The sequence below is a fragment of the Eschscholzia californica genome, unplaced genomic scaffold (genome assembly GCF_041429995.1).
Source record: "Eschscholzia californica isolate CP2 unplaced genomic scaffold, dmEscCali1.0.p SCAF_3, whole genome shotgun sequence".
Lineage (NCBI taxonomy): Eukaryota > Viridiplantae > Streptophyta > Magnoliopsida > Ranunculales > Papaveraceae > Eschscholzia > Eschscholzia californica.
Window position 1 is genome coordinate 7022242 of NW_028238420.1, and position 13224 is coordinate 7035465.

Below are 13224 nucleotides of genomic sequence, written 5' to 3' on the forward strand. Positions count from 1 at the left end.
TGTCAAAGAAAAACTATAAACTAACTGATGAGTTAACTAGAGTTGCAGAGAAAACTGAGGATTCAAGTTTTTGGCCCAAACGAAGTGGGATGTGAAATTCACAATACATCACAAATTACAGAGCTATTTTTCACCAAGGCACATTTTTACATCTCTGAAAATCACTGAACTTTTGAACAAGCTCCGACTCTGGCACTGAATTTGAGGTTTATACCATGATGCATCTACAGTTTATTCCCAGAGAATTTCATTCAAGAACGTAGTAGAGATAAGGAATATTCGAACTAGCCTTGCATGGAAAACAACAGTCATCCAATCATAGAATGAGTACTTCGATAGATAGAGAGCTTTGTGATTTACTATACTTCATCGATGCTTTCTATTTGAGTCAGATCTTGAAGAAATTGAATAATCCTTTTCTTGTTCGGACGATCTTTTACTTCGTTTCCTGTTTTGTGATGAATGTTCCTTACCAGAGCCATGGCGAGAAGATCTACTGGGAGATTCTTCATTTCTGCTACGGTGCTTTGAGTGTTTTCTACTACTGCTACCACTTTTTCCATGAGAGGAACTTCTTTTCTCAGCTTTCCTTGAATGTCTTCGATATGAATGATCATCAGATTCAGAATTTGATGTACTGCTCCTACTGCGGTGTCTTCTTGAGCGTGATCTGACAGTTTCATCTTCTGATGATGGAGTACTATGACGACTCCGTCTATGTCTCGAGCTACTTCTACCCTTTCCAGACTCTGGTGATCTCCCACTTCGATCTCGTCTAGACTGGGATTTATTCTTATCTTTTAAGCCCATCTCCAGCATAACTTTGTCAGAGTTATTCTCAATATATCCTGCAGCAGCTTCTTTGAGTTCATCGTGATGAGACGTTCTTGCTTGGATGATGTCTGGACGGCTTAAATTACCATTTGGAGGTTCATGATCTGGCAAATGCTTTCTAAGAGCTACCGAGGATGATGAAGGTATATCAAATGATCGGGGGATTTTAGAATCTAAATTTGTGTTAATGGCTTCTTCTGCAGCAGGGTTGTTAACCTTATGTACTGCGATTGGAGGTTCTGGTGGAACATCAAGGCCTAGCTCCTTGCCCAAGGACTCTAAAAAGTCTCCTGCTATTAGACGATTTAAAGTCGTATTCACTACCTCAGTCTTATTTTCAGTATTCTCCACTTGGTTGAGAGTAGAATTTTCCGCTTCATCATCTGAATCATCTGAGAAAATAGCCTGCAAGAAGAATTATTTTTATTAAAAAAATACCTGAAAAAATTATTTAATTTTAACCATCAACGTGCAGTGCACAACAAAGAAATTTGATTGTTATATGACTCAAATAAGAAAATTTGTACCTTGTACAGGTCCACGGGCCTCTCGACATTTATATTATCAGGCTCAACCACAGAGTCTTTGCTCGTTACTTGTTCAGTAATAACCGGTTCTTCATATTGAGATCCAAGAATTGAACGGGTACTACCAAAAGCGAGTTGTTCAGATTTTGTGGGCTCTACAAAATCTGGTCTGGAGATAAGAGAATCTATACGTGTCTTTACTCTCGGCAATGGTGGTGCCTGCAAAAAACCAGTACAATATTCAACAAACCAATCGTGAGGAGCAGACAACTACCCACTTTTGTCCCTTTGTGTTTCAGGATATACCAATTACTGTTGAACTTAAAGAGTTTACTAAACTATCAATGACATTGTGCTGTACCTTCCCCAAGTATGGATCGGTAAGGTCAAAACGTTTGCATAACAGAGATGATGGACGCCATTGATACTCTTCCCGTATAGGGTTCATTTTGGTCATCAGTTCATCAGCTTCAGGAATACTCGGGTGCTGAATATACTCAAAGTTAGTATAATAGACAGGAATCATTGATTCCATGAAATTACAAACTATAATATAAGTTCAGTTGAATGTGGGTGATGCTATTTACCTCCAGTCCACCAGATACAAACTGCGTATTTAAAGACGCCAAAATCTGCTGGTTAGAAGAAAGTGCGGTCAACTTCCCCTGTCCTTTCTGAATTGCCTCAGCTGCTGCCTCGAAATCCAACTTCTCACGAGCACGATTGGCTTCTGACATATTACTACTTCCAGCAGAATCTGTTGAGCGAAGCCCTCCATGATACTTCTCCTTAAGAAACTGCTCAAATCTCTTTTGCTTCTCAGGATCTTCTTTAAAAGGTTTTGCTGCTTCTTGAAACTCGATCTATATACTCCAAAGGGGAAAAAGAGAAAAGGTTAAAGAAGAAGACGCGAAGAAAATAGAACAAAGCAGTGAATAATCTTAATTCCCAAAGAGTTCATGATGAAAAAAATTGCAAGTAGATGACAGAGAAAGTACCACTCACCTTAGATGATGGTGTTGTAAATGTATCTGAAAGATTGAACTGAAGTTGAATGGCATCTTTAGAAGTCTCAGATGAGCTGGACTCTTTGGAGCTTCTTTCTAATGGCCTTTCACCAAGAATCTTACCACGGCCCTCAGCTGTCATCTTCTGAACGTTTGGCCTTGACATTGTGTCCACTTGTTGCTTGGTCTGACTATTACTCTTTTGTTGCTCCTCCCATAGCTTCCTTTCATAATAATCGTGGCCTTTTCCTCCGTCAAGGAAACTAAACAGAGGATTTTGCTTATTCTTCTCTCTGGAGAGATCTTGAAATAATTTACCACATCGAGCAACTAAAGTCGCAAATCCCTCAATTAGCACTCTAAGATTGTTATCTTCTGGAGGTGGAACCTCAGAAGGAGGAGATCCAGAAAGCTTGCTCCCAATCTCAAGTGGACCAGAAAATTTATGATAGGGTTCAAAATCATCCGGAATAACTGGAGGACCATAGCTGTAGAAACATAAAGATTTATGTGTCACTATTTGAACAAAAGAAAATTAAGATAACAGATCAGGAGCAATTATCATCCTGGATTCTAGATAGTGGGACGGTAATAAACTCCGAGCCAATCATAATAGCATCACTGAAAAAAGTTTACAACCATATATATGCATGATTGCAACTTAAAGAATTCAGGGTCCAAGTTATTTCATTAACAGGTAACTTTCATCGAACACAACGGTGATACTAAAGGCCCAGAATAAGTTGAAGCATGAAACAAGGAACTCCAGAGAGAGTAAAAAATTCTCACGAAAAATCGTCTCGTTCAAACCCTACAAACCCACATAAAATAGTTCACTAGAGAATCTCAAGTCATTGTAGAAACCATTCATAAGTGTCCTTCTGTAGCTCCAAATTAGTTGTAATAGACAGTTGTGAGATGTCAATAGAGCAAGCCTAGTAAAAAGATAGCATTACCAAAGCAATTACCTTTCTAACTTGTAGTCAGAATTCGACGCAACTTTAAACCCAGGCAGAACACCTTGCTCAGTTTTGCTGGACTTTTTCTTATATTCCAAGAGCATCTTTGAAGGCTCTTCAATCCTCGAAGGCTCTTCTATTTCTTGAACATGAGTCTCTTCAAAGTTATAACCTGAAAAGAAGGCAGATTAAACCAGACCATTAAAATGTCACAGTACAAAGTGGACAACATAATCTGCTTTAGTTCTACTCCTACTGAAACCGAAGAAATGCAAATACCAGAATTAAATAATATCAAACCCTCCTTGAATGCAATGTACAGAAGAGAAAAAGGGAACAGTACAATCTGGACAACAATGTGGTATTATCAATAAAAGGAAAAATTTAATGCTCTGTACATTCTATTACAGTTTTCTTCTAATAGATGAGGTATCCGTCCAGTCGTCCTTACATGATCCATGTGAAATAAGATAACTGGGGGTTGTTAACATAGCGGAGTGACAAGATGTGGTCATGGATTTCAAAGTAGAAAGACTGGTTACCCCCCTTGTCACATTAGAAGTGCTCTCTTCTACCAAAATAGCATGTTTATTTACTACAACCGGCGGACATATAATTAGAAGAAACAAATATAGAATATGATAGTAAATCTCAATACCAACCAGAAGAATAGACATCTTCATCTTCAACATCAAGTTCTTCAAGAGCACCAATGCCAAAACCAGGACCAATTTTTCCTGCTGATGGTTTGATGACGAGTTAAGTCAGCAGTATTGTATCAAAGATAATAATTAAATGTACAACAACGAGATAAATTATTAATACTAACACTTCTTGAAGAGTGACATAGATCTTACACTTTGAAGAGAAGGTATTCCCTTTCACTGAACTAAGTCTTTGGTTTCCAGGTTCTTGGTTTCCAGATATACGTAATCTTTTACTTTCTGAAAGAAAAACAATCAAACCAATGACCAAATATCCTCTGAAATTCCAGCAAGAACGATGCAGAGAGAGGAAGATTTTGGACAAATAATCATGATTTGCCCAAAGAAACTTATTACCTCTAAACTCAGGAGCATGCTTGAAAGGGTCAAAGCCTAAACCATGCAAGTCCTGCTTTGGATTTAGAACAAAAACCTGCAACGAAATGGCAATTCTTTCTTTAAACTCTGAACTTTTCACAAAATTGAAGCAAATATTAGAAGTTCAACTAGAGCAAACACAAGACCACTTTCATATATCAGTTAGGAATTTAGTTGACAGGAGTTTAGTAGATAGAATGAGTGCTTGATAATAGCAACGCTGCCCAAAGGAATCAAATGAGAAAGTACAACGAAGCAAGCTTAATCAGTAATCATATTATTCACCCAAAACCCAGAAGAACCTTTTGTCGTATACACTAAGCAGTTGAGACGGGATTGTCTGAGGACCAAATAACCATGATCTTGGTCCCCCGTGATGTGATTGGCTCGGGACCGTCTCAAGATCGGCTTCGGATCGCTCACTTTCAAGCTATGTAATATATAACTATATATTATTTATACATGCATTACATAGAAAAATGACTCGAGGGATCGGCATGGGATTCGTTCGGTACCCCTGATCCCTATACAATCCACAAGTTTTTTTTTTTTTTGAAACTTTGAATTAATATATAGAAGAAAAGGAAACTATACAATCGGGGAGGCAGCTAGTGGATCTCTCGCAACATCCACGCCTCCCAGTTACAAATTATATCCATGAAAGAAGAATTAAGATACTTGGGTAGACCTCTAGCCCACCCAAAGATTACAGCTTTTATATCGTCCGCATCTAAACTCGTGTTAGCATTAGCCTCTTTGAAAATTTTGTTATTACGATCCTTCCAAATGCTCCACACTATCGCTGGCCGGGATCAAGTCCCGAATATCTTTCCTGTTCTTAGGCTTCAAAATGCCTTCCCATTGCTCGAACAGCTGAGGTACCGATCCGGGCATGCACCACTTGATATTGAGAGATGTTAAAAAGTATGACCAAATATTACTCGCGACCTTACAGTGGATGAAAATGTGATCACTAGACTCTTCCTCAGCTTTACAAAGAATACACCGGTTTATGATCTGAAATCCTCTGCGCCTCAACAAATCCACTGTCGGAATCCTCTCTAGCATAGTGGCCCAAAGCATAAATCCAACTCTTGGAGGGATTGCCTGCCTCCTGATTGATTTAATGAGGGTTAGATGCATGATTTGGTCACCTAAATCCAGAAGGTGGTAACAGTACCTAACCGACAGTTTCTCTTTCACATCTAACCTCCACACTCTACTATCATTACTGCTGCCCAACGAAACTTCCTGAAGCAAAGCCAACAGGTCCATATAAGGTTGCACCTCCCAGTCGTTCAAAGATCTTCTAGTTTGAATGTCCCAAGAGTTCGATTCCACGTTGAACATCTGTCTTACTGTCGCCTCCTTGTCCCGAGCTATCGCAAAAACCTGGGGGAATAGGTCCTTGAGCGGATCAGTACCTATCCAGACTTCGGACCAAAAGTGAATCTTGTCTCCGTTACCCAGCTCCCACTTTGTTAAGCTATGGTACTTGCTCAAGAAACCTTGGATGCCTTTCCAAACTCCACACCCGTACGATGAGTTCCTAACCTTACGAGCCCAAAGTTCCGGCTTACTCCCGTACTTATCCCCAATAACCTCTCTCCATAACTTATCTGTCTCTAGATCGAATCTCCATAGCCACTTAGTCAAGGGGGCTTGGTTCATGGTCTTCAGCTTCTTGACCCCAAGACCTCACTCACCCTTGAGGAACTGACATATTTCCAAGCTACCCAGTGAAGACATTTGTGATCCGATTTGCCATTCCACAAAAAATTGCACATTTTTTTGTCTATTTCCTTCAGCACACTCATAGAGATTGCGAACAAAGACAAATAGTATGTTGGAAGTGCCACAACTGCATAGCATATACAGAAGTACAAAAACACACAGAAACACTGATGGTTGCAACACAAACCTAAGTATGACCGTGTGGTATATCTTCTTTAAGAGTCTAAGATGCAGAAAAATGAAAAAAGATGCAAAGGACACCGGCGTCATAGGAGTGAACTAAATAGTACAAATATCTTATATTCTTACTGATAAAGAAGAAATATGGTGCATTACAAGATACATCTAAGACCAATGGATAAACTACTTACAGGTGTACTTTGGGAGGCAAAAACATCGCTGTCAGTGAATGGTTCCGCAACTCCTTCTTGGTCCTCAGTAAGAGGTTCTTTTGCATCACCAGAGGACAATGCCAGAAATGCTTTCCTAGCTTCTCGTCGTGCATCTATGGAATAGATTGACAGTTACTTAGGTGTACATTCAAACACTGGCATCAAGTTGTTATAAATAATATTGGATTTGAATCAGACACAATCGATAAAAACACTATTAAACAATATTAAATAAATGAATAGTAAATATTGTTTACAAACTTTTGATACTGAAGTGATGATTTTACAACTATAATAAAAACAATAAAAGAAACTGACACTCTGGTACATGACTATCCCCTTAGTCAAGATGGTTATTCCATATAGAAAAGATATTCAGCATTTGTCCCCTATCTTGATATTATCTTCTCCTCGGGTAAGTTTTTAAGGGGAACATATCTGGTGATAATCTAATCAAAACACTACAGAAACAAGAAACTGAATTCTTAAATACAGTGACCTGTCAGCGTACCAATGAGACTACAGCGGTAACCTGATACCCTAAAGACACGTGTGTGCTCCTTATACACGATATTGGAAAATTTATCGCATTTCCTTCAGGGAACAATGGTACATAGACAAGAAACCGATATTTAAATTAAACCAACCAGTTATCTATTGCTGGATACTTATTTATTGAGAATCAACAGTTTAGGCCCATCATCCTGCAAAAGTACTTCCAGCATGCGAAATTCTAATGATTGTCTAAAGAAATTCTATGAAAAAAGTGATTCGTCCAAATAACCAATGGCTGACAGTAGGCATCAAGTATTCCTCATGACAGTTGATCAACAGAACAGGACAATTAACATAATATGCATATAAATTGAGAAAAGTATTGCATAGAATGTGTGCCATTCAAATGGTACTCGGGAAGCATACCATACAGTGAATTTGTACGAGAATCCTTAATCGACTGACCATGTCGCCATCCCATCTTCCGCAACAGTTTTATACCTATTGAGTAAGAAAATAAAAGTGAATCATAATATACAGTAACTATAACGTATGAGTCTATGACATAAATCATTACTAGTACATTTAGAGAAACAAACCAATAGAATTTGAAACAGGAAGAATTATTTCATCAGGAACAAGTCCAGGAATAGCTGATGGCCTGCAAAGCATGGAATAATAGGATGTGAAAAGCTGAAATAATCCATGTAAACAAAGAGAAAGATAGGAAAACTCGTATCAAACATGCGCAAAATGAAAGAACGGCGGAACATCCGTATTACAATGCGCAACATTTATACATAGCCAGCAAGTGAAATCTTATGTCAATGCAAAACCAAACTACAATTTTAGCACTCAAAACTATTCTTTTTGAAACTTAGCAGTCACATCCCATTTCTTATTGGCAACTAGAGGTTTTCCCTACACAGGCGGCCATGAATGTGGTTCTGGTCTTCTGATCTGAATCCTGTATTCCTGTGGGACACTCTTTTGCACAGTTTTTTTATTTAATCCAAACCTTGATAACATGGTAAACTAGTACTGTTCTTGACGTCCTACATCAGTTCTTTATCAGCTTCACTGCTTTATGCCTACATTCCAATATTATAGCTACAGAAACTAATAAAACTAAAAAGATCTTGGGAAAACCTGTTCTGCTGTTCTTTATCAGCTTGTTTCCTAGCAAGTTCACCAGATGTAAAGCCAAATGTATCAAACTGCAGAGATGGTTTCAGCGATCGTCCCTCCATTTCCTAAAGGTTGATTAAAACGAATATAAAGATTAACAACATGTCCAAATACTTAAACTGCAATTTAAAGTAACCAGCAGCATGTACGAAACAACATCTCCTAATGCCCTATATCACTTTGACATAATAAGTAATTAACTTCCAAAACTTGTTCCCCATTTCAATCATTTCAATATAAATCCACCCTAAACCCTAAATTCTTACGACAATCAAACCGAAACCCTGTCACTGGGATCAAATCCAAAATCTAATTTGATTCATAATTACAAACAATTTCTAAACTCTAATAGCGGAAAGACAACGATAACCAGATGATACACAATGTAAACCATAAAAATACTTAACAATGTAAAAAATACAAAGAATAGATCATACTTCTTTCTCGTCGTCATCTAGGAAGTTAAGTATATCCTGTGATTTCACTTCAGCTCGGTTTTTCCTTGACGACGTAAAAGTCTGTGGAGTCCATCCTGCAAAATTTTGTCTCATAAATAAAACTTGTATTCTCAAATCTACAAGCAAAATCAATGAAGAAGGAGAAACAAACAAGTATACCTTCTTTGGATCCGACTGTATTATAATAACCAGCTGAAAATCCTCCTGTAAATGCTCCATGAAATCTCCTTCTTCCTTCTTCATCTCTAACCTAAAATTTCAAACGTGCATATCAATAATTAATAGAAGTAATCAAACGAGTAAAATTCTGATTGAAATCAAATACATAGAGGAATTGTTTTTTTTTTTTTGAAGAAATTAAACCTCTTGTTTCCATGGAACAACGGCTCGTAGTTGACCTGCAGCTTCTGCAACTGATTTTTTCTTCCTGCTTGTTAGGTCTTCTTCTGCCTGAATCGGTGTACCATAGAATACGAAATCTTCTTCATCTGAATCCATCTTTTTCAGTTTTTTGGCTTACGAGATTGATATGGAGGTAAGTTAGAGAACCAGTAGGAGATGAGTAGAGAGAGAGGACTTGGTGAGGAAGATGATGAAACAAACCCCTTGTATTTTGCTTCTATACAATCTTACGCATTGAAGACCGTCGATTCTCCTAGAGTTCCGTTCTGTATAAACGAAAGCAGACGGACGGTCCCAGATGGAAACTGACGGTGGCGTACGCAGTATACGAACCTAACCGTGTGTCTCGTACGTGCTCCGTCTAATAGGACAAGAAACTCGTATGTTAGCTTACGAAGAGGGGCTCCCCGTACTCCCTAGTGCACCACTTAATAAGGATAGGGGTATTTTTGTACTCCCTAGTGCACCACTTAATAGGACGGGTATTTTAGTACTCCCTCGTGCACCACTTAATAGGATAAGGGTATTTTAGTACTCTCTAGTGCACCACTTATGAGGATAGGGGTATTTTTAGTCTTTTAACATTGTTCTTAGACTCAAGACTTTTGTTGTTCCCTCCATGTTAATAGGGTCTACATAAACCTGAGCTGACACATCGATTAAAAAAACAGAGAACTCTTTCCCAAGATTTTATCTAACGTACTCCCTAGTGTACTGGGGTATTTTAGTACTCCCCAGTACGGTGGGAATCGGTTCAGACGGGCGAGAAACGGACACTAAGTCAACCGGTCCGGACGGAACGGGCATAAGTCTCAAGTGTCCATTCGGACATCCGGACAAAACAGGCGGGCATTTCGGATTTTTCTCTAACAAAGTGCCCGTCCGTGACCGTTTTGATAGTCAGACAAACCGGGTAACGGTCGGTCGGGCACCGGTTACTAATGAAAAAATAAAAAAATTATCCGAAATTAAAGTTGTTTAGTAACTAAATACAACTTTCTAAACTCCCACTTTACAATTCCAAAAAGTACATGAATACAAAATTAAAAGATAATCATTGAGATTTGTCATGGATTACGATCGGTTATATGCTTCTTCACATGGATTACGATCGGTGCATTGTGGGTTCTACGGTGTATTGCGGGTTCAAGGGTTACTGATGAGATATTGAGATTTTGGAGGAGAGAGAGACTAGAGAAGTAGAGAGGTGAAGATAAGATTAAGAAAAGTGATTTCTAGGGTTATATATTTTTACTCTTGAAATCTAACGGTTGTAGCTAGCCTTACAAATCTAAAGACTTAAAATCAATCATATAGGCGGGCGGGTATAACGAGTGGGATAAACAAACGTGTATGGACGGATTCGGTCGGGCGGACAATATAAGCGGGCGGATTCGGTCGGACCACCGGGTAAGGACCTATGCCCGCGTCCGTCCGCTTAAGCTCTTTCGGTCGGGCGGGTACGGACCGATTCGGGCAACGGACGGTCACAGACGCTTCGGACTCGGGCGGTCGTGGGCGGATTTCGGGTTTCCGGACCAAAATCCCACCCCTACTTCTAGTGTACCTACCACTTAGAGAGATTTGTTGTTTAGACCCCTTTTCGTATAATTGACTTGTTGTTTGGACTCCCTTTTTTGAGTGTTGTACTTTGGACTCCCTTTTGACGGAATCACACGGGAATATTCCGTCCTTATAGTTATACTTTAAGCAATTCCCAATCTACCCTTATATAATCAGTATTGCACTTTGGACCACCTAATTTATTTAACTCGTCTTCTTCTTCTATCTTTAACTCATCTTCTTCCTCATAAACTCTAATCACTTAATCACCCTAATCACTTGGAAGAATTTTTTTAAATTATTCTATTTGTAACAATGTTATTAATATCAAAAGAGCTTTTCTGCTGGGATTGTTGAAGGATCTAGTTCTTTTTATTGGATTTCTTTTTGTGTTGGATAAACATTTGACTAAATTTCCCATCCTAATCATGTCTATCTCATATAAGGCGGAAAATAATTTTTTGTTTGGCAACATTCTTAAAGAGATCACAGATGCCTCTTTTGGACCAATTATAACTTGGATTTCTTAAGAGATATTCTTGTCTGTGTTTAATGTTTCATACTTTCTCTCTCTCGAAAGTGTTTCAAATTGGAGAGACGAATTGAAGATGATGGTGGTTCTGGTGGTGTTTACGACTATAGTAGTGTCTAATCCGAATAATGAAATGATTTACAATCACGAAACCCACATCACAGTAACTCATGTGATCAACATCATCTTCAAATCCAATACTTTGGGAATTAAATTCTTTTTCTTTAACCAAACAGAGAGATATGGGCTTTGATTCATCACCATATAAACATCATCTAATTGACCAAGACAAGGATAAAAGAATTTGATCGTTTGTGTTTTATGTTTCCAAGTGACATTTGAGTGTTCTTCATCGATGATGAATTTGAAAATTATGAGGAAGTAGATGATTGAGAAGGGAAAGTAAAACAAGAGTTCATTTAAAGCTGGACTTTAGAGAGGAATTATTGTTAGTTAGATCTTGGTTGCCTCTCAAGTCATATATTGTTCGGTGGTTTAGGGTCTAGAGAGAATTATTTAGGCGGTTAATACTTGATAGTTGTAGAAAAAGAAATCCTATTTTGAGTTAATTCCGTAGGTTGGGTTAGGTTAAATAAAGGGCAAAATCGTATTTTCATCTGGTTAGGGTAAAATAGTATTTTCCTCTCTCATCCTGTTATATTTGACTTTCTTTTTGAAAAAGGAATCCAAAATGCAACTCTGATAAAAGGGAGTCCAAACAGTAAATCTCCCTACCACTTATCAAGTTATCAGGATAGCGGTTTTTAATCTTTTAACATTGTTTTTAGACTTTGGAGTTTTGTTATTCGGATCATGTTAATAGGGTCTACATAAACATGAGCTGACACAAATTGTTCAAAAAAACCAAGGACTCTTTTCTCAAGATTTTATACCGTACTCCCTAGTCTGCTACTAATGAGGATAGGGGTACTTTTAGTCTTTTAACGTTGTTTAATAAAAAACCATTTCTAACATTTCAACGAAATTAGTTTGCTCCTCTATGTAAACATGAGCTTTTACAACAAAAAAAAATATAAACATGAGCTGACACAAATCGTTATAAAAACCCAAGAACTCTTTCTCAAGATTTTATTTAACCCCAACTTTTATTCAGTCTCTTGCATTCCATTGCCCAATGGAAAGATACTTTGCGAATTCAACACCACAACCGTCGTTTATTACTCTATTGAGATGGTACACTCGGGTTGAGGAAATGATTTTTGTAATCTCATTTTTCATTGCCGTCGTTCTTGTTCAACTCCCTTTCAAAGAGATTAACGGGAATCATATCCCCACATTCATATTCGAAAATCAGCCTTCCAGATTTCGTGCTTTTCAGTTAAATATCTATTTTTCTTTTACCGGAGCTGTTTTAACTATCTTGCTACGGAGCAGATACCCGTGTATTGCTGCGAAGTCAAGAAGTATGGCTTTAGCTTTCGCTCGATCTGCTGCAATTCTTTTGGTTTCAGATCTCGTCCCAGAAGAATTGACTCACGTAATTGTTCAGTGTATCCATATACTCCTGGGAAATTAGTGGTTTTTTAGGACACCATAATTCTATTTTTGATACTTTTAGTGTGATTGTATGCAGTCCTGGTGTTTTTTATTATTTTTTTGTTTTACAATGGGTTTCTGTAGAAACCAAGGTTTTTTTTTGTTGAAAGTTGTAGAAAGTAATGTTGTGTTTGTTATTTTATTTTTTTTGTTATTATTCTAAGTTGCAAAAATTAGAATTTTTTCTTCTATCTTTTACACCACCAGCAACAAGCAGTCAAGCACAACCACCGGAGCCATAACCACAACCACCGGAGCCACAACCACCGGAACCACAAATTAAAGCACCTACCACCATAAACACCACCATCACCACAAATTAAAGTAATCAAGTTTTATTAAAGAACTTAAAATCCTATAACAAATCAGATTTAAATCAATCATTTAAGATGATCCATGCCTAGATCTGAACAAATAAGGTCTAACAATGAATACTAAAAGAGTAATGCCCTCTCTGTTATTTTAACAGATCAGATGCAGAACAAAAGACCTAG

The 13224-nt window shown here is 37.9% G+C and overlaps 1 protein-coding gene across 1 annotated transcript; it reads right to left on the reverse strand.

Annotated features, from left to right (window-relative positions):
- TGH (SWAP (Suppressor-of-White-APricot)/surp domain-containing protein) lies at window positions 1-9487 on the reverse strand. Its single transcript, XM_086664875.1, has 16 exons — window positions 9040-9487; window positions 8836-8926; window positions 8656-8750; window positions 8180-8283; window positions 7630-7691; window positions 7457-7531; window positions 6515-6648; window positions 4389-4464; window positions 4185-4271; window positions 3990-4067; window positions 3337-3499; window positions 2367-2856; window positions 1949-2224; window positions 1723-1848; window positions 1362-1580; window positions 1-1239 (listed from the first exon to the last, which is right to left on the reverse strand). The coding sequence occupies exons 1-16, from the start codon at window positions 9172-9174 to the stop codon at window positions 367-369; spliced, it is 3084 nt and encodes a 1027-aa protein (XP_086521001.1). The 5' UTR covers window positions 9175-9487; the 3' UTR covers window positions 1-366.
- Window positions 9488-13224: the final 3737 nt, after the last annotated feature.

Bases quoted from the DNA above. Each gene is read 5' to 3' on its own strand.
- TGH (XM_086664875.1), bottom strand. From the start codon at position 9,174: ATGGATTCAGATGAAGAAGATTTCGTATTCTATGGTACACCGATTCAG. The intron at 7,692-8,179 runs GTTTTCCCAAGA...CATGCTTTGCAG, and splicing joins GATAAAGAACAGCAGAACAG to GCCATCAGCTATTCCTGGAC. The intron at 3,500-3,989 runs GTTGGTATTGAG...CCTTCTTTTCAG, and splicing joins TGAAGATGTCTATTCTTCTG to GTTATAACTTTGAAGAGACT.